Genomic DNA, 20,360 nt, shown 5'->3' with positions numbered 1-20,360 from the left:
AGGTCCAGCAGCTTCCCTGAATGCTGTGAGTCATCCATATTGGCAGAGCTGGCCAGATTATTTCAATTAGCTCAGATAAAAAAAAAATCCCACGCTGAGGTTGTCACTGAAACAAGGGGCAAAACTGAGCCCACTGCTGCTTTGAAGGTTAGCTGTTGTAAAGCTTTATTTCCCCTTCTGCACCAAAACAAAGTTTAGACGGAAAAATGTATGATGGTGACAGCTGGAGATGGAGGACGGGAACAAGCTCCCTCTACAAGAAAAAGAAATAATTCATTAACAGGAACAAAGACGGAGACAGGAGAACATCAAACAGATTATTGCCCTGCATCCTTATTATTGTTTGCAAGAGAGGGAAAAAAGCAATTAAAGACGCAACCATTAATATGTCTCACATGTGACTTGTAATGAATATTCTAAGCTTTTCTTAAAAGCTGATGAATATTCTTAACACAGAAATGAGACAGATTTCAGTATAGTCCCTGAATTGTAAAGGGAGGAAATTTACAGCACAAGAATTAAATTAGACACAGCAAATTAATACTAAAAGCCATTCTGCTTTACACTATGACTCTGGGATCAAATTAGATTCATAAAAAACAAGTGAAACTAACAGTCATTGAGGGGATATTGTGAAGCAGAGAGAAGCCAATATCTAAATGAATGTTAACGAGCAGAATCCAATTCGGGAGCTGATTGCCTTAGAAGCAGGCAGCAGCAAACAGAGGGGTGTAGGGTGGAGCGGGGCAGGCGAACAGAGGAGATGCATGGCATAATAGCCACTCATCTATTCATGGTAATTGTGTTTCCCCTACTACAAGGACTGGTGGACCTTTCATTTCCTCCTCAGGCAGCGGACGTGAGAGAGGAACGGAGGGGTTCGGGGTTGTTAGAAGAGGATTAAAGAGGATGCATCATCAGTGGTTTCTCCAAATGGCTGCTCATGCTCAGGCCTCTCAACCTCAGGCTCCCGGGGAGCTTCACCACACACTGATTTTCAAACAAGCCGACCTCAACGTTAGCAACCAAACAACAGCAAACTGAGCTCCTCAGGTACAGTAGGTAGGAACGCTGCCGTGCCCAACATTCAACTTAACACACCGTTAAACCTTAATGAGGTTACGCAACTTGTATCGGGGAAAAAAAACAAACCGGTTTGCTCCAAAATTAGATCTCAGCAAACTGTAGACATGACACACATGACAAAATCCTCTGTTTTCTAAGATTTTGTTTTATAGTTGAAATGACTCCTCAAATTAAAGGGACACTCAGCAATTTCCTAGTGCACTTCTATAAAGTTAGGGGACACATATTCAAATCAATGATGAACTGATGAACATTTTGGAAAAATGTCAACAAATTATCACCTTAAAAAGCTGATATGCAAACAGCGGTATTTACACATCGACCTGAGTCCAACACTTACTCTTCTTTTTGCACTGCTTGGTTTTCACCAACTCTTGAGGGAATAATCTGGCTCGTTTCTGTTTATCAGCTAGTTGCTACCATTGTCAGTGTATCAATTAGTGCTGGGCAGGCAGCAAATACTCGGGTTCTTGTGCTGCTGCGGCCCAAAACGGCCCAGTGAGAATTAACTAGACTAGTAAAGCTGCACCCCCTAAGAACAAAACAAAGAGTTAAAAGATGCTAAATGATCCATAGAGCTTGTAACTACAAGCGACACCTTTCACATATAGATATTTAATCCTTTATTAATGGTAAACATATGAATCGGGGCAGCTTTAAAAAAAAACAAAAAGGTGAAAATCTACTTTTAGCCCTACTACATTTCCCATAATGCAACTGAAAAGCATCTTTTGCATCCTTACCTTTTAAACAACCACATCTTTAGTAGTTAGTGCTTTCAGCTTTTGTTAAAATCTTGCACTCTCCCAGCCCAATACAAGATAACTTGTGATGAAATATGAATAACATTCACCCCCCAAAGCAACAGAAGACACGATGCAGCTGTTTTCCCAGGCTGAGTAGTGTTCAATGGGACTACTAAACTTTGGCATGTGGAGTTGGTGGAGAGGCCCTTTCATTCTTGTTATCTTGTTAATTCAATCTGCTTGACAATTATGTGACTAAATCAGGAAACAAAAGTGCGAGATGGACAGTGTAGGTGTTTCGTTATATAATCTGCAGGCGTCGCTGCATGTACGCTGAGCCTCACCTGTTCTAATATGGTGTTGATCCTGTCCACCTCGCAGTCAATCACGAAGCGCTTCTCCTGCCTCCTGTCCATCTCCTCAATGATTCGCTTGAACTCTGCTGCGTCTGTTGTGCTGCTAACAGAGCGAGCGGTCACCTGCCAGTTGTTGGCTACTGCTGCCTCCATGATGGCCTGCAGTATAGAGAAACCTAGAGAGAGAGAGAGAGAGAGAGAGAGAGAGAGAGAGAGACCCACAGGATTAAACACACAAAAAGAGACTGGCACACAATAACAGTTATGCAAGAACTGAGTGGCTACTAATTTATTCTAGAGAGGTTTTTGCTTGAATCCAAAGGTTAAAGGTCATCTCATTACAATCTAAAATAGCATTGCAAAGTCTCCAGGCCCACTAAAATATTGTCCAGAGTCTAGACTTTGTGTGCCACTGTGTAAGTGTGTGTGAATTTACATTTGCATATTGAGAAGGCAATATCATAATGAAGTGAAAGGACAGGAATCGTATCTCCATATTATTAAAAGATCAGCGGGTGATGTTATTGCACTTGGCATCAATTAAATTATAGCATTTAGCTCAGCCACATGTTAACTTTGACAGTGTGGTGAAACACATCGCTGCCCGTGTCTCCTTGGAGGATTGTGCCAAGTCATTTAAAGATAAAGACAATGAAAGATTCATCCAGGCCAGTGGTAAAAAGAGATCATTATGCTACCAGAAGAATAGAGAATGAGCCCTTCTAATGATTAATTCACACGTGAAATATTTTCATTTAACTGAGCGCTCAGAAACACTATGGTCAAATCACATACCACAGAATGAATAATGTAGTCCTATTTCTGGAGGGATAGATTGCACATAGCACGTAGCTGAAATAAAAAAAAAGGCTTAACTCCTCTCCAATGTACAACAGGACAGAATGAACATGAAGGTTATTAATGAAAATCAAGCACACTGCTGGTATTTCATTAAGCCATGTACAATGCAATTGCAAGCTGAACTGTATGTGCAATAAGCTTCTTTTTCATATCTCTATTCATTTTTCTTTGTACGTCACATGGTTAACTGATACAAAAAAGGGGAAAGAAAAAAAACTCGCAGCATCAGCAAATCCTGGCACACATTCAGACATATGCAGATTTTATATGACGATTAATATCATTGCATGTGATTGGGTATTATGCAAATTGTCTGACTCAGTCTGAGCAGCAGTGGGCAAAGTCAACATTTGTCATATATTTTTTACTGTGAGCCATTTCTCCATACAACCTTATCTCTCTGAACCGGCTGCAGACAGCCAACAAAGCCTGCACAGAGACCAAAGACACAGCAACAGCTATAACAAGAAAACCACTTTGTGACTCTCTTCATTTCTCTGCTTTTGCATTTCCCTTCTTTTCCATTCCATCTGAATGGTCAAGCTGCCTTTTTCTTGATTTGAAAATTCTCTGAGACTGCTGCGCCGTGTGTCTGCACTCTACTAGATGATCTTTCAGCGAGCGGCACAGCAAGTAGCGGGAACCGACGCACAGTGTGTCATCTGTCCAGAGGCGCAATGGCGTGCTGCCTGGAGACATCAGCCTGCCAGACCTCAAGGTTATCTGGCAACCAGGTTATAAGGTCACATCTCCAAGGAGTTAAGCGAATAGTATATGAATGTAACTTGTAGCACAACACTGAGACGTTGAGGGCATGTAGATATACGCATGTAGTCCCTTTGTGGCTTCTGGGTCGCAGATCGGGACACAAGTGGCAACACATCTGAAGTGAAGAACCATGGGACAATAGGAATATGAAAGTGTGTAGTCTGAAGGCATACAATTGTACTTAGCATTTTTATCTGGACTAAAGCCACAATTTCCTCTGAGTGAAAGTATCTGACGCTTTTCTGAAGTATCATCATTTTTACATGAGCACGGCAGCATCGGCCTCTCATGTGCTTTACCTTGTCGCATCTCTCCTACCTAAAGCAAAAGTTACTGAATGAAGGTTTGAATAACATGGATGCATTATTCATTTTCCTCAGGCATATGTTCAGAACCTCACCAACCACAAGCCAGCTGGATAGCATGGCAGTCTTCCCAGCAATAAAAGCTCCTCACATTAAGAAATGTCATGCAGATTAACTGGGTCAAAGTGGTCTCTCTTGGTTTGGAAACTGTTGGTAAAGGTACAAATGCCAATAAACCACTTAGCACACATTGGTCGCACTGAGTGTACAACATGCCATGCATATGGGTTACATTGATAGGGTGGATATCTTTTAAGGCTGCTGGTATCAGCACAATCTCAGATTCCTGTGTTGCTTGAAAGGCACAATAACATGTCTCAGAAGATTTTAAATGGCAAAAGAAAAATGCTCTGAGGGGAATGCTCTAGGGATTTGTGTTTCATGTATGACTATCTGTAGTGGTCTGAAAAAAAAAAATCTGTGCATTTCCAATTTCCATTTCAGAGGTCTGAGGTGCAAGAAAAACATGAATTATGCTAACTCTTATGTGAAAGAAGGAAACAATGTCCTGTCAATCAGATTAGAATCACACAGGGCTTTTATTTTGAAATTGCTGATTCGCGCGGCGCTCATCTCCTCCTGCCTCCGGCAAACCCTGAACTGTGTTGGAACAATTGGATTCATTTAAGATTCACAGAAGATTCCATGCCTGCCTAGTTTTACATTTGTATGGAAATTAAGAGATGGAATCTGGTGGTGGTAAATAGTCCGTCCAGAAATGGATTACGATTGTTCCTGTTTTCTCTACAGTCAGCAGAAAAGTTTATGTTTAGTGATTTAGACCTCAAAATCGAAAATGAACAAAATCCTTTGAGCGCAACTTAATCTGACAGCAGCAACAAGACTGACAGCTCCTTTCTCATCTCTACCAGCAAGTAAAAATAATGTATACTTTTGTCATTTCATGGTTCTCTGCATAGATGTGCCAGTCAAGAGTCTATTTCAGCTTCAGCCAATCAATGGATTCATCCTCCTTAACAGCACTGGAGACCCTCATAAAGACTTTTGCTGGTGATATTTATTTCCGACATGGAGAAAACCTATAAATCCCATTCACCTCTAGGCCTTCAGGAACCCCACAGCTGTGTTGCATCTAAAAATGTAATACAGTCAGCTACATAAATTATGGAAGACAACAACAAGGCTTCCTTATCACCACCTATAAATCCCTGCTGTACAGATGCAGCGGCTTCTGCTGATCACGCTCCTCAGAGCTAATCATGCCATCGAGAGTTTGAACATGCTGCAATGCTCGCTGCCGCCAGATGCATTATTCACTGTAGACACCCTCAACATACAAACAGTGACGCACAATGGTTATGCTAAGTCAAGTTACACAAGATCTGATATTAGACCTGGTATTTATGTGTGTTCATTTTCATATGCCTTGTTGTTACTGAGTAGGATTACGGTGTAAGAGTGAGAGGCAAACATGCACAGGGGGCAGTGAAGTGTAATATGGCTTGAGAAACTATCCTAGAGAGTTGAGAAAAGGAGTGGGTATGTCAGGTAACAGCAAGGGCAGAGCCACGGGTATGTGTGTCCAGGTCTGGGTGCATTTCTTTCTGTATGTGTTCAAGCTAAAACAGCGTGTTCAGTTTCTCTTGAATCTTGGACACACACTTGAGACAACTGGAGTTTGCGGTGCAGTGTATAAACGGCTGCAATGGGTGAAAACTCAATTATTTCTGCATTTTCCTTTAAATCTATATCAGAACATTGCAGAGTCTGCTATCAAATCCCGACGGAGCCTAATGACGCTCCGTGCGCTTATGAATCAGAGCTGTTGCGAATGAGATCTTGTGGCAGTGTGGCATACAGCAGCTGAGTGAGAGCTGCAGTCCTCTTCTTCGTCTGTGAACCGGATCTTAACAGGATGAGTTTTGAAGCGTCACCCGTGGCGGCTCAGCAGTAATTGAATTGAGTTGCATCTAATCTCATTGCCCAGCTCTTTTGGTTCCCTGCCTCTCATTAGGGTACGGTGCAGAGTGTCACAAGCCTCCATCTCTCTCTCACACACACACACACACAACCCACTCTCCTATCTCACGGCTGATCCGGGCTAACTAGGCAAATCAGAGAAGCCATATTGCACATTTCTAAGCATGCACCTCGGCATTAGCGGCAACTGACTTTCAGTTTTAAAGCCACAACTATGCCACTTGCTCATATGACTGCCACTGTACCATTACACTGTATCAGCGTTGGTATTACACTAATCCACATCCATCCAAAATCTAATCTACTAATCTAATCAAATAATAAAATGTAAGTAAACAAATCACCATCAACCACACTACAATACACAATAAACACAGAGAACCAAAGGCAACTGACTCTGCCAGCTAACAGCAAAGCCTGAGAAGTGAACAGCACAAAAAACACAATCTGAACTCATTTCTGAAGGATCACAATCTAAAGCAGACACACGAAAAAGAGGTGGTGGTCGCTGAGCCAACAGTAAATGTGGCTGCTGCCCCCTCTAACTTGCCAATCCTTTGGTAAATGAGGGTCCCTGGTGGGCCGAAACGCCCTGCTGAGCACTGACCAGGGTCTCAGTGGGAATCAGAAACAACTGAATTGAAACCACAAAGATAATGGCTTTCACTCATAATTTTGGGGTTGGCTTGATACTGAGCTTAGGGGAAAAACGGAAAGCAAACTTTTCAGATACCGATGCAATTTCCTTTTAGTGGTATGCTGTAATATAAAATATTTCCTTAAAGGTAATTAAGGTAATATAAAATATTTCCTTAAAGCGTCAGCTCACACTACACACACTACAAAATATCGTATAAATATACTGCATTCTTGCTATATCTATATTACTTAAGGATATGGAGCTAAATTCCATCCACCCTTCCTTTACTGGGGTGGAAATTGAAATTTTACAGTCAAAGATCTCAAAATATTGGCAAATAAAATCAAAACTTTCTTTATTGTTCGGTAACACTGGAGGAAATTGTGATTCCCTGGCTTCTCCATCTCCAATTCTACTGCCTTATACCCCTTGAGGACAGATGTTACTGGCAGCTGCAACTTGCTGAGTGTCTCCTTCACACTCTTCATTGAGGTGAGTGACAACACCAACCTCCAGTCTCTAACAGTCAGCGGTGAAATGGATGCTGAACTTTTCAAAGTAGCACTGCAAAAGCTTTTGGAATTGCTCTGGGACATGGTGAGTGCTCTGTGTTGATTTCACTAGCTTGTGGGGTACTGCTCCATAGGCATTAGTTTGATCAAGCCACATTACTGTCAGGTTGCTGCGGTCCCTCTTTGCATCCTGCATCCTTTGATATTACACTGGTGTGCTCAAGACAGCCAGTTACCCGTGGAACTCCACCTCTCTGAAATGAAGTGTCCAAACAGTTGCATGTCTGGCCGGAAGATTTTATCTTTCACATTGAGAAATAAATTGGTAAGAAATTGTTTGATTGCTGTGGAGTTTTCTTCCAAACCAACACACCAACCATTAGCACAGAAGTTCACACCAACCTCAGTAACTTCCACAGTCATCTCCCGAGCCTTTTGCAATACCTTGTGCAGAATGCAATGTAGCCCTGGGGCTGATTTTCCTCTCGTTTTCTTTAAAAATGTGTTGACCTCGTGCCAGGTTAGTTCCTTTGATCTGAACTAGATAGTAAAGCTCCTCTAAGCTGTCCTTGTCACATGCCTGGAACCTCTGGGGCCACTGTGGACTTGATGAAGATGCTCCTGCAACTTATTTGTTGCTTTCAACTCTTCTAATTTTTCATCATCCAGAAGTTTTAACAGATGTGATGATTCAATGTGTACGAAGGTTTACGAAAAACACGGTACAAATTATAGAGAAGGCTGCAGACCTGGATGGAAACAAACCTTTAACTGTCTTAGCACGTTAACAGTGTGTGCCGTGAATTAGGACATCAGGTCGGTAAATGAAACATTTGTCAATACTGTGAATCCTGCCTAGTAGTAGTCTTGCAACTAAGTAGTCTTGGAACTTGGAATATGGCAAAACAACAGCCGAGAGCCTCCTTCAACCCTCTGTGTACACTAGAAATGTAAAAATCTTCAGCTGTCAAACTCATTCTTCATTAACTGTGGATGGTTAATTTATAAGTATTCCCAGGGATGCTTTGTCTCCATTGACTTTTGCGGGAGCCAAAATAAATACTAACAGTATTTAGGGCCTTGTGAGCGTTTGCCTCTGGGCTACGTATGCTCACAGGGCTCCGAGGATCCCTCCAGTGTTTGTGCAGTGGAGATCAAAGTCTTGGGTTGGGAGAGGAAGAGGGCTTTTCCTCTCATTAGTCATCAGACATAGACCTACAATTTATATAAGATAGTCTAAGGTTTGCTCAGATCATATGACCTGTGCACTCGACTTTTCCAGGGAACTATATACAGAAGCACCACACAGGTGAAGTGCAATCAACGTCTGACCGATTATGAAGAATGAGATGAGAATCTCTAAGCAGCTGTAAATACATGGTAATTGAGGTGCCTTCGAGGAAAGTCTTTAACTCCTGACAATTAAACGAGGAAGAAAATATAGACTCAAAAACAGGCCCGTTCCATTTGTGTAATCTAGGGGAGAAAAAGATGTTAAAGCTGAAGTGAAATCAGTCAGAGCTACAGCATGAGCTCCTCCATTTCTCTTTGCCCACGGGAGAAGGAAGCTTTAGACATTTACCTCGATGGTAGAAACGTGGAATTCACGGTGAAGCGAGTGCCAAAGTAGCCCAAAAGTGTGTAGCCAAGGCTTTGATGTGATGTTTACAGTAGGCCTATAACCAAAACAGTCTCACTGCCAAGTGTTGTCCTAATCAAAAAGACAGCGCATGTCAAATCAAACAGAAGCAGCATGCCGTCTGTATCTTCAGAAGTGCATACATGCAGGAGGGAGGAGAGTAGCGCTTTTTCCGCTGTGAAAATCCACCCACAGACTTTTCAGAGCTTCTCCATCTCTCCCCGTCTGTCTTTGTTCCCTGGTCTCTCTCTCACTCACACTACATACTGTGACATATCAGCATACACACACATAGAGTTGTGTGTGTGTGTGTGTGTGTGTGTGTGTGTGTGTGTGTGTGTGTGTGTGTGTGTGTGTGTGTGTGTGTGTGTGTGTGTGTGTGTGTGTGTGTGTGTGTGTGTGAGGGGATTGATCAAGGGCTGCACAAAACTCTCTGGGCAGCTTTGGGCTAATCAGCTAAAACTGGAGGAGAAATTACAAAAAGAGAGGCTCACTTTTCATAAATGAATAAAAAAAAAAGCCAAATATTATTTTACTCTGCCGTTTACTCCGCAGACTGACATATATATTTTATTTGTTGTTCCTACAAACAAATTGGCCCTGTGACATGGTCTAACATCAAAGCAATCAACCTCTAGTATGGCAGCTTGAAGCAAAGGCCAGGACATTTTGTTATAATGAAAAAAGAAAAAAGCTCCCAGCAGTAATTTCATGGCTGCTGAAGCTAGCAGTGGGTAGGTGGTAAAATGGCTTTATTCCAGGTTCAGTTAAAAGAGGACACTGGGAGAGCATAGAGGTTTATTGTGTGCTTATTGTGACAGATGATGGCACTCATATCACTTTTTTTTAAGGCACAGGTGCTTGACTTGTAGTTTTTCAAGGGGTTACTGAATTCCAGAGGTTGCTACTGCAGGTTGAACTATCTCTATATTGGGATGTCACTTTGGCAGTGATACCGGTTTATGTGTGCAAAATAAAAAGGGAGGAAAATGCCAGTGATGCATGGCTTCATCCATATTTCTTTAATATTATTTTTCTTGTGCATTTTATGGCTTGTCTGATGTGCCCTTTTTTGTCAGCGTGTCCAAGCTGATTTATTCTCCTGATGCATGCATAATTTAGTTGTTATGAAGCCGGCGTGAAGGAGAGGGCCACTAAAGCACGAGAGGCATATGTGTGTGTGTATAAAGTCTCAGCTGGGTGCAGCTGATGCGCCATTATATTGGCTGTGATGAGACCACAAAGCCAAGGAAATAAGCTGCAGTCTATGATATAGACATGGTTGCAGTCGAGAGCTGGCATTCACACTTATTATCTCACATTGTGAGCACAGAGTATAAATCAACAATTGTGGGTGACAATATTGCACTTCACTAGACATTATTTGTGTGAAAAAGTGTCAGAATGGCATAAAATTTACTTGTGTAACAAATCGAAAGAGAAAAAGCGGCTCATGGTTTGCACATGTGCAAAGTAATAGTGGTGAAAGGCCAAAATACAAACTACAGAGACATTGCACATGAAAACATGTCACCATACCTTCTGAAGTGGTTGTATAGACATAAAAGCGATAGCCATTTCATGGCTGCCTTCATGTGTTTAATCACTGGTGTATTTGGTAGTGTACCCCGTCTGTTGCTTTGTTATGTTATTTACAACAGTAAGAGCAATGCCAAATGACTACAATCAGACTAAAGGACAGATTTGATTTGGTCTGCCATCAAAGGCATCCAGGGGAGCAGCAGGAGGCATTAATTATTTGACTCTTTTAGGGAACAAAGGGAACCGTCTCTGGATAGCCAATTAGAGGGGTTGCTGAAGAATAGGGAGCAAGGTTCACTTTAGTTACAGTGGATCTGACTCTGCCTGCTTGCCCCACCATATCTGTCTTTCTGTCTTTCTATCTACAGTTGCTTGGCAGGAACTAGGAGAAGTGAGGCTAACTATGTGCCTTCATTCAATCCTCCCATTCACAAGCCTCTTGGCCTCGCTGGCACATCACTCTGCCAATTGTGCCAGGCTGGGGTAATCTTGTCTGTCTGTTAAACAGCTGATCAACAGTATCTGTGGTGAGTTATGAGGGTTTAATACACAGCCAAGTGGCCTTTGACTGATGCAGCCAAGATATTATAAATCTGATAAATAATTTCACTGACATAAACGGTCATTACAAAGATAATCGCATCTAGAATTCTCATCCATTTTCATTTAAGAAAACTGCCAAAAACATATATAACAGACTTTAATCTGGTCTGTACCGTTTATTGAAAAACAAACACCGGATGTCTGCAAGTACCAACACTATTTAGCAAAAAAATACAGCTCTGTCAGGACAAAGGCAAGACGAATGTCATCATAACTGGTATTAAAACAGTTAAACCAATACACTCAAATTGAAATTGCAAGCTACGAAGTGCAATTTGCCCTTTCAATCATTTATGAAATAAAATGAAAAACGAAATACTGAGACATGTTTTTTTCTTGAACCTGATAAGAAAAGAAGTGAGTTTTAATATACTTGAATAAGTGGGTTAGGACGATATTGAGTGAGTCACGATCGTTGCACATTAGCCTCTCAAAATAATAATAAAGTCTACTGTATTTATTCCTCACAGCGTGCTGAAAAGCTGAAATCAGTTCTACTGTTTGTTACTACATGTGACTCACATGCTACACAGGCCACATCACACAAGCAGCATGTCAGCAGTGTGTGTGTGTGTGTGTGTGTGTGTGTGTGTGTGTGTGTGTGTGTGTGTGTGTGTGTGTGTGTGTGTGTGTGTCCTCTGTCGGTGTCACACTGGCTCCACTCAGTCATTTTTGTCACATGCAGTCAAAATCTTCTGACTGAGGAAAAAGACCTTCAATACACAACAGGAACTTAAAATAAATGATGAATTATTCTTTTTTTTATTGTACAGTCACTCAGTGTTGGGATTGTATAATGTAAATGACAACAAATTAGCTGACTGCAAACTTGAAAAATCATTTTTCATGTCCCCATTAAAAAGGCTAAAACGTGTAGTAAGTTGTATTTAAATGCAACACTTATGCACCTTGTATCTAAATTGATCAGTCTCTCACTGTCAGCCTCACTTTGTTATCCAATTCATCAGCAGCAGTTTTACTTGCGTTACTAAACTCTGTATGTGTTTGTGCTTGGGATCGCAAATAAGTCTTTTTATTTTGCTGCTTCATTACTTGACAGTCACTCCATCATTTTGAGTTGGAGTTCAGTTGCGCAACCCACAGCTTTAACTCCTGCAACTCTATATTTCACTGTAAAAAGAACAGAAGCACATATCTGCATAATTTGTATTTGTTATTATGAAGGTCAAATTATTTTTATCAATTTATTTAAAAACAACAGAAGTGTATCATGCTCCCACAGCGAGAGACCCAAATTGGCTTGTTTGAATTAGGTTTAGACTCAGACTGTTGCCTAGAAGACAGCTGCCAGAGCGATAATGAAGGAAGAAGAAACTTCTTTTAGAAAGTAAATATATTTGTCTCGAGGACAGGTCTGGTGTAGTTCAACTAAGGCTTTCTATTTTTTCTGCTAATTAGTACTTACATGACTTCAATATTGACTCTTGTAAGATCTCTACCAATAATTGTGACATGCAATTGACTCAAATAAATAGTGTATTAATGCCACAATACACTTTGGAGACTATATAGTAGGTCAGAATTTGCACATATTTGCATGTTTTTGAATAAGTTGTTCCCTTTGTGGTTACAAATACAGCAGCAACCTCTAATGATCAATACTGTACACGCACTTTATTCTTCCACATAAGTTTGCTCAATTGACTCTGCATTGTCAATATTGACGGAGTGAATACAAAAAAATGCCCTGGAGATATCTTTGGACTGACTGCTGGAAAACAGCTTCCACCTGGCAGATTTTTGCTCAAAGAACATTTGACTTCCTGGTGCTATAATGAGGCTATGACATCGAACACTATTTCAACCGCAGTTTCAACTGTCAGCAGTTAAATGATAAAAGCAAATAGCTCTGTGCTTTCTGTGCAGCAGCTACGTGTTGGATCGTTTTCCTCCTAACTATATCACATTCAGAATATTGATCGGCAGAGGAAATGATGGCAAAAGACCACAGGAGACCTGGCATTGTTCTTAATATGTCAGCACCGCCTTGGTGAGGCGTTGGATATTGTGAAGCAGGCTCAAATCCTGTCTCACAACACCATCATGGACATAAAGAGGTGGCAGCTCCAGGTCTCACCACAAAAGATCACAGGCATTGCTCTCTGCAGTCTGGTATTCACAAAATGTCAATGGAAAATTTAAGTGCTTTTACACCTTCAGAGGACTCAATCGGTCATATTTACATCTTCATTCATACGTTCTCGTTTAATTTTTGACTCGGTGCTCAGCTCAAGGTGAACTGGGTTTTCCCAAGACTAAAAATAATGCAGAGAGGCAGGGGATCAAGCACTGATGGAGTAGAGTGAGACAGCAGCGCTGAAGGATGGATGGGAATACAACTGACCCTTTGATAAACCCCTCCCCCAAACGGTGAGTGTCCAATCATAGCTTAGCAACGGTAACTAGGCACAGCAGGCTTGACAAGCTTTAGATTTAGAGCGATACTCTGCATTTAAAGTGTTGGGATGTCGTCGTCCTTCTAAAGCCTTTCAAAACCCAGAAACGCAAGAGCTGTTCTAATGTAAGCTACAAGACATGTTGGCATGTCTGGCTAACTAGCTTATCGCCCACAGGGGAAGTGAGTCTAAACACAGCCTTAGTTTGTAGGGTTGTAGGTGATTTAACAAGAATGTGTATTCACAAATAACACATCCACCACAGTGTAGGTCTTCCAGAGAAAAGCTGCCAGAGGAAGGCAGAATCAAGGGTCAGTGCGTAGAAATGATCTCGTCTTGACCACCTTGCTGTGGTGCTACAGTCACAGGAGGAGGAGATACAGTATAAGAAAAGCTAAAAGCACATAAAGAAGAGGTATAGAGAGAAAGGGAGAAAGAAAGGGAGCAACTCATAAATCAAGTAGAGGTGAGATTGCTGAATCAGGGTTGATTGTGCCTGGGAGAGACAATAAAGACTGTAATCATCTGTCTCTGCTGCAGAGATCTGGCAATTACGTGCCCATACCTGACCGCCAGAACAGAAAGGGCAGGATCCATCTGCCTTCACCCTATACAGCTCAAGAGATTTAGGGGGGGAATTTGTCTGTTGATGCAAACTGAAAGGACAGGAAAAACAATATTCACTCACTTGGAGGGCCAAGAAGAAGAAGAAGAAGAAGAAGAGGTTTTGGTAGAAAGGAACATTGCGGGCAGTGTCAGTTATTCAAAGTGCGCCACGTGTGATGTTTGAGGGCTATTCAAAAGAACGACTGCCGATATCTGTTTGGGATCTTTCATCTCCCTCTCTCTACCCACTCATGCATTAACACACACATACCCTGTCTAGATATGACATCAGATAAAAGAAGAGTAGCCACTCATTAAGTTGGTATAACACGGCCTGCGGAGGCTCCATTTGCTTCCAGTGCAGTTCCTTCATCATAACGTCTGCTTTCAAACAGCTGTCTAATACTGGCATTTAGGGTACAAATTTGCCTCCATTTCCCTTCAATACATTTGAGCCTGAAGCATATGGTACATCACTCTTCGGCTGAAAGCGCTGCACTAAGGCCTAAAAGCATTTTTTGCCCGCCTAATAAGAGAGCCAAATGAATAGTGTGGTTGTAATTAATCTTTTCTATTGACTGAATAAAACCTCTTGGTGGAACTCAGCTAGTGAATAACATTGTTTTCGCTCTCTAATAGAAGAGTTTGGAGAATAATTGCAAAGTTGCTTCCATGGATTGTGGATGATCAACACTTTTATCAAACACAAATCAGAAGACAAAAAGGCGCTCAAGAAAGCAATCCATCACAACAGGTGCTTTGTGCTGCACAGAGGTTCATTTGTAATTTGGTTTGACTTATTTTCTTCAATCACTGTTTATTTACAGCAAAGTTTAAAATCTGCCAGACAAAGGTTCTTATGGGGATGTATTGTTATGTTGTTATGTGTTTTTTTTACTTTGATTGTTAACATTTATGGTCAGCGATCTCTTTATCAACATGTCAGTTTGCTTTTTCAGACAATGCTGACACAGGAAAATCACAGTAGAGCAATAACATGATGGATTGCAAGACAATGATGTTTCATTCACTGTCAATTAGGTGACCCACAGCAGTGTCAGAGAGAGAACAAAGAACCAAATAGATCAGTGACTCCCAGCCAAGGATACTTGTACCCCGGGGTATACTTGGATACATGGATACACTGTGGAGTAGCTCAACTAATTTGATATTAGAATAGAAAAAAGTAATGGATAAATTGTTTAAATAGTTAGACAAAAACAATTTAGAAACAGTTAAACAGTTATAGCAGGATGATCAGTTGAAGTGATGAGCTAAATTTAACTGATATACAGTTAAAATTATTAGCTATTAAAATAATTGAAATACTAAAAGTAATGGCTAATAGCTAATAGTAATGGGCAAACAGTTAAAAAGAGTATGAGATATGCAGTATAAATAATTAGCTAAAACTAGAGGATAAAAAGAAGACATGATTGGCTAAAGGTCTTCTGTCATTCTTTGACAAACTTGGACAAACCAACCAAAACTTCGACAGTAAATATTGTAACAATATTCACTTTTACCTGGTGTTACTTAACATCCCCTTTGATAGACACATTTGGAACGTGTTGGGTGGCTTCAGTCACTTGAACTCATCTGACATGGTGGAAACCATTAAAACGAATAAATATCTCAAAAGCATCCGACACAAAGCACAAAGCAGCTCTCTGAATTTTCCTTTGGCCTAAAAGCCAGAGGGTAAAAAAACATACATCCTTGAAGACTATTTCCCCTTGTCACTCCTCCTGGTTTAGCCAGCAGTCAGTGTCCATATTGCCAGGGGAGCTGCACTACCTGATAAGCGGAGGTAGAGGCTCTCTGACACATCTCTCTGCTTGATGAGCCAAGTGTCAAAGCCCCCCAAAGTGCTGGATGGAGTGCATCAATAAACGACTTTAATCCCCTCCTGGGGCCAATGTCCTCCCACTAATAAGGGATCGTCTTACACCACTGGCAGTAAGGGGAGAGGTAAAAGTGGCTTGGCATGGGCCTCGGCACGGGGATGTACAGTACACAGGGAATTGTCTGTACACAGGTAACAGGGTGTAAATCACACACGCCTGCTGTTGCCTTAATTGCTGGACTGAATTGGTGTTTTGCTTCCTCCTCCCTCTCACTCCCCCTCCCTCTTTTGGCCTTTGTCCCTCTTAAAGTATTTGTCATCACTCTTTCTCTCTCTAACACCCCTCCTTTTCCGTATTTCAGTCCGTTTTACCCACCTCCGCTATGTATCCAACTGTGCCCCAGACAATCTCACTTGCCAGACAGAGGAGGAAAAACAGAGGGATGGGGACCGGTAGCTGGGCGGTATTGGTTGTGTTGAAGGACGTGTGGGTTGCTAGCATCCGCAGGGAAGATCCAATGAGTGTTCTATTCAGAGTGACCCTAATTAACCACATATTATCTGCAGGCTGTGCGGAGGATTAAGGCCCTCAGCTCTGGACCCAACAGGCTTGGAGACCCAAAGACAGAGGACTCTGTACTAAAGCACACTTCATATTCTGCCTCAAAGCAAGACACAGAGAGGTGGGGGCGTGAGCCATACAGAGAGCAGAGAGCATGCTGCAGAGAGGGCCGGTTGCTTGAAGCATATCTGGAGGTCAGGACCTTCCTATAATGAGCAAATAAACAGCAGTTCCAAACTGCTATGTACAGTTAAGGAGGAATATGTAGCCACGCTTTTTGGCACCCTCACAAAGAGGAAGACATTGTCTGATTATCCTGTACATATCCGTCTCTCCTGTCTAGGTGCTGTTTGAACAAATTAAAGTTTCTGTAGGAGGAGAGGATCGTTACTCTATTGAGAGATAATGAGCTCATTTTCTCATTTGACATTAGAACACCCAGGAATGAAGACTTCGCCATGTTGACAGGTTGTCATACACGCGGCTGCATTAAACCAGTGTCTATTGTGAACGAGGCAATGCAATCTGGGAGCTAAACAAAAAACCCCATTGATGCCGCACAATAAGCAGCCCCCACGGGCAGACGGAGACTCTCACTTCTGTAGAAAACATTTCAGTAGCAGCTGTGACATACCCCATTTCAGATGAAAGACGGGCTAATATCAACAACATGATTAAACAGAAGATTAGCTGACACCAGCCAACCCACTGTTAGAAGAATCAAAAGGTTATAGCTCATAGGGTACGTCGCTTCTTAGTGGGTAATGTACTATTACAAGTGCTACGAGGTGCAAGTGAATATATTTCACATTTACATAACACCAAACTACTGTATAAAATAGTGCAGTGTTAACAGTTCAAGCATTTACAAGGCTTTCATAAAGTATTACAGGGTAAATCTATCCTCTGCTAACTCTGGTGTATAGCTGCTATTCTGAGTCACTGTAGCATTTCCTGCGGTTCCACGCTGTAATTCAAGCTGTAAGTCCCGACTAAAGGCCCGCACTGGCACTTACCTCGCTCGGTGTCGTAGAGGTAGACAAACTTCTGCCACTTGTAGTGAGAGAGCAGGCTGAGGACGGCACCCCGGAGGGCGGGGCGCATTTGGATGACAAACTGCACCTCGTTATCGGTGGGGTAACTGGGTGTGACAAAGGAGGTGTGCAGAGCGCCGCAGAACGAGGTCAAGGTGTTCATGGACTTCTTGTCGTAGAATCCGAAGATGGCGTACACTCCGCGGGAGAACTGGGAGCAAACTGCAGGGACAGCAGAGGGCGAGAGGACATGAGTGTTATGTCACTATTCAGCAAAATACGTGTATGCAGGGTCACATCTGTGCATCATCAATTTAGGCAGTAATATCGATTGGGTTGTTTGACTCACCACTAATAACCCACCAATTAAGGGATCTAAATGACCCACAGTGCACTTGACAAAGCATTTGAAGTACTGCATACCCTGTAAATGTATTATTAGTAGTAGTAGCAGTAGTATCATTAATAATAGTAATAACAATTATGATAACTTTGTTAAAAAGAATGTTATTGTCATAGGTTTATCGGGCAGTTATTTCCTCAACTTATACATATCGGTACTTTGTTTATTAAATGTCAGAAAATGATGGAAATGACAAATTATGGTCGTTTGTGTTTGGACACCAAACATTTGCATCTTTTGATAAATGAAAAAAAAAGGGGGGTTTCTGATAAAACACAATATTTCTCAATGTATGGAATCAAAAAACAAATCTTCTAGTGGTTGCACACACCGAGGATTTAGAGGAATTACTGCCTTTCTTTGTCTTTTGAGAAATTTTGGGGTTTGGACTGACAAACGGAACTGATAATGGGCTTAAGGAACCTGTTAAGGGCATTATCCAGTATTTTCTGACATTTTATAGATTTAACAATTTGTCATTTAAATGTATCTGCACCTCTTTTTACACATCAAATTCAGTTTACTTGTCATTAGGGGGTACTACTCAGCCTGTGTAATGCCTTTTTATCTAATCTGTCTATATTGGTATTGAGTCCCTCAACTTCACTGAAGTACCCACTTAATTGAGAAAATAGTTGGCAGAGGAATCAATAATGAAAAAAGATTTCAATTGCAGTCGTAAATGATAATCATCACAATATAAACTCCTGTTCACCCCTGCTATTAACATTCATTATGAGCATCTGGATAACCTGTCTGAGAGAAATGCATGTAAAAAAAGACAACATGCACTGCGTCAGAAAGGTGTAAACTCAAACGGCACAGTGTTTGCTTGCATTGGTGGGAAAGTGGCAGCCAAAGGATAGAAACGTCACGGCATTCACCAAAGGTCTCCAGCTCCTACCAGGAGCCCCCACCAGTTACCGCTCAGACTCACTGCAGCATTCACAGCAGCTTTGAGTGGTACCGCTGCCTGTCGTCGCCTCTGTTGCCTCCCACGAAAGAGCTGAAAAAGACAACTCTGTCTGCCTCCAGTGAAAAGTGAATACAGATTCACTTTCTCTGAGTTTAAACCCACAACGTTTGTTTTTGCTGATGCCACGCTGTCAGTTACGGCTTGATAAATCTGATCTAATGAGGATATAATCCAAACAAAAAAAGGCGAAAATGTGTACAGGTATACATGTAGAAATCAGTGAAGCAGAAGGTCCATGTTTAATGAAAAACAAAACAAAACAACCCTGCACAAAATAACTAGACACACTTCAGTGAAATTACTATTTGAGGTGGCAGAAGGTTAAAGAAAATAAACATGTACATAATCATTTGAACATTTTGTCGATGTAACAAATCTATAACAACCACTTTGGGGAATGAACATCTTAGTAATACAAGCATTGTTTTTATCAGCGTGTGCATCTGATGACATTTCTTGAGAGGCGAAAAAAAAAACAAAAAAACCAACATTTGTTTGTGTATTCATCACACACTCTAGTGGGACAGCGTAAATTGTCAGGCTGCAACCACTTCCATTCAGTCAGAAGCCATTAATGTGTAAACTAGAGCTACAGATGTGTTTTGCCTTCCTACCCTATCATGACTGGCTGTTCGCTCATTCTGATTGACTCTCAAGTGTTCCCGCTGGGTAATCAAGCATTCTTAACATCCGTAAATACTTTGAATATTCCAGTACAATGGTTGGATGACGGGGGGGAAGGCTTCATCTAATCTTATGTTATGGCTGTTGTAAATACTTGTTTCTGATTGGCTGACGGATGTTCATTTGCTTCATAAATATAGCTTGTTTAAAAACTGCTTTACATAAGACATTTTAGCATTCTCTGAGGTTATTTATGCTGAACTGAACACAATTCATCACCAGCATGACAGTTTGTATTTTTGTCTTCGTACTAATCAAGCAAAAGATGCGATCTCACACGCGTACGCACAACAAACATGTTGGTTTCGTTTTTTTCTGCCCATGACGATTCATTTGTCTGTGTGAATGGTGCCACAGTATGTGCAAACCTTTCAGGAGCTCAGACGACAACATGACAGTGCTCACGTACTTGGTTCTTATGCACAATTGCTGTGTGAATGAGAGATCTAGTAACTGGTGGGATTTGCCTCATCCTTTTTAATTCTATTCCCTCCCTATCTGTCCTGGTACAGACACCTCTCCCAAGGTATAAGCATTCATTCTCAGCGACACACACACACACACACACAAACACACACACACACACACAGAGGAAAGCCCACATGCACGCGCGGATGCAGGATTTCAAGCATGCACACACACTCACATACCACAAACAGTGTTTCCTGATAAGTGTATCAACAGATGGACAGCAGTATTGTGGGTAAGTGCTGCAGGGTGAGTGGTGCAATCTCCCTCACTGAATGGGAGCCAGTAGGAGTTCCAGCCCTCGG

At 41.5% G+C, this 20,360-nt stretch overlaps 1 protein-coding gene across 1 annotated transcript in view; it reads right to left on the bottom strand.

Moving 5' to 3' along the window:
• LOC139207718 (glutamate receptor 3) overlaps positions 1–20,360 on the bottom strand; it is a 73,414-nt gene that overhangs the window by 31,860 nt on the left and 21,194 nt on the right. Inside the window, exons 3-4 of the mRNA XM_070837466.1 lie at positions 17,507–17,746; positions 2,177–2,364 (exon numbers count right to left, since the gene is read on the bottom strand). Coding sequence (XP_070693567.1) covers positions 2,177–2,364; positions 17,507–17,746 — 428 coding nt within the window. The remainder of the gene's footprint in view (positions 1–2,176; positions 2,365–17,506; positions 17,747–20,360) is intronic.

The sequence above is a fragment of the Pempheris klunzingeri genome, chromosome 9 (genome assembly GCF_042242105.1).
Source record: "Pempheris klunzingeri isolate RE-2024b chromosome 9, fPemKlu1.hap1, whole genome shotgun sequence".
In the NCBI taxonomy this organism is placed as follows: domain Eukaryota; kingdom Metazoa; phylum Chordata; class Actinopteri; order Acropomatiformes; family Pempheridae; genus Pempheris; species Pempheris klunzingeri.
The sequence above is the reverse complement of the archived record's forward strand: the minus strand, read 5'-3'. Positions and strand labels throughout refer to the sequence as shown.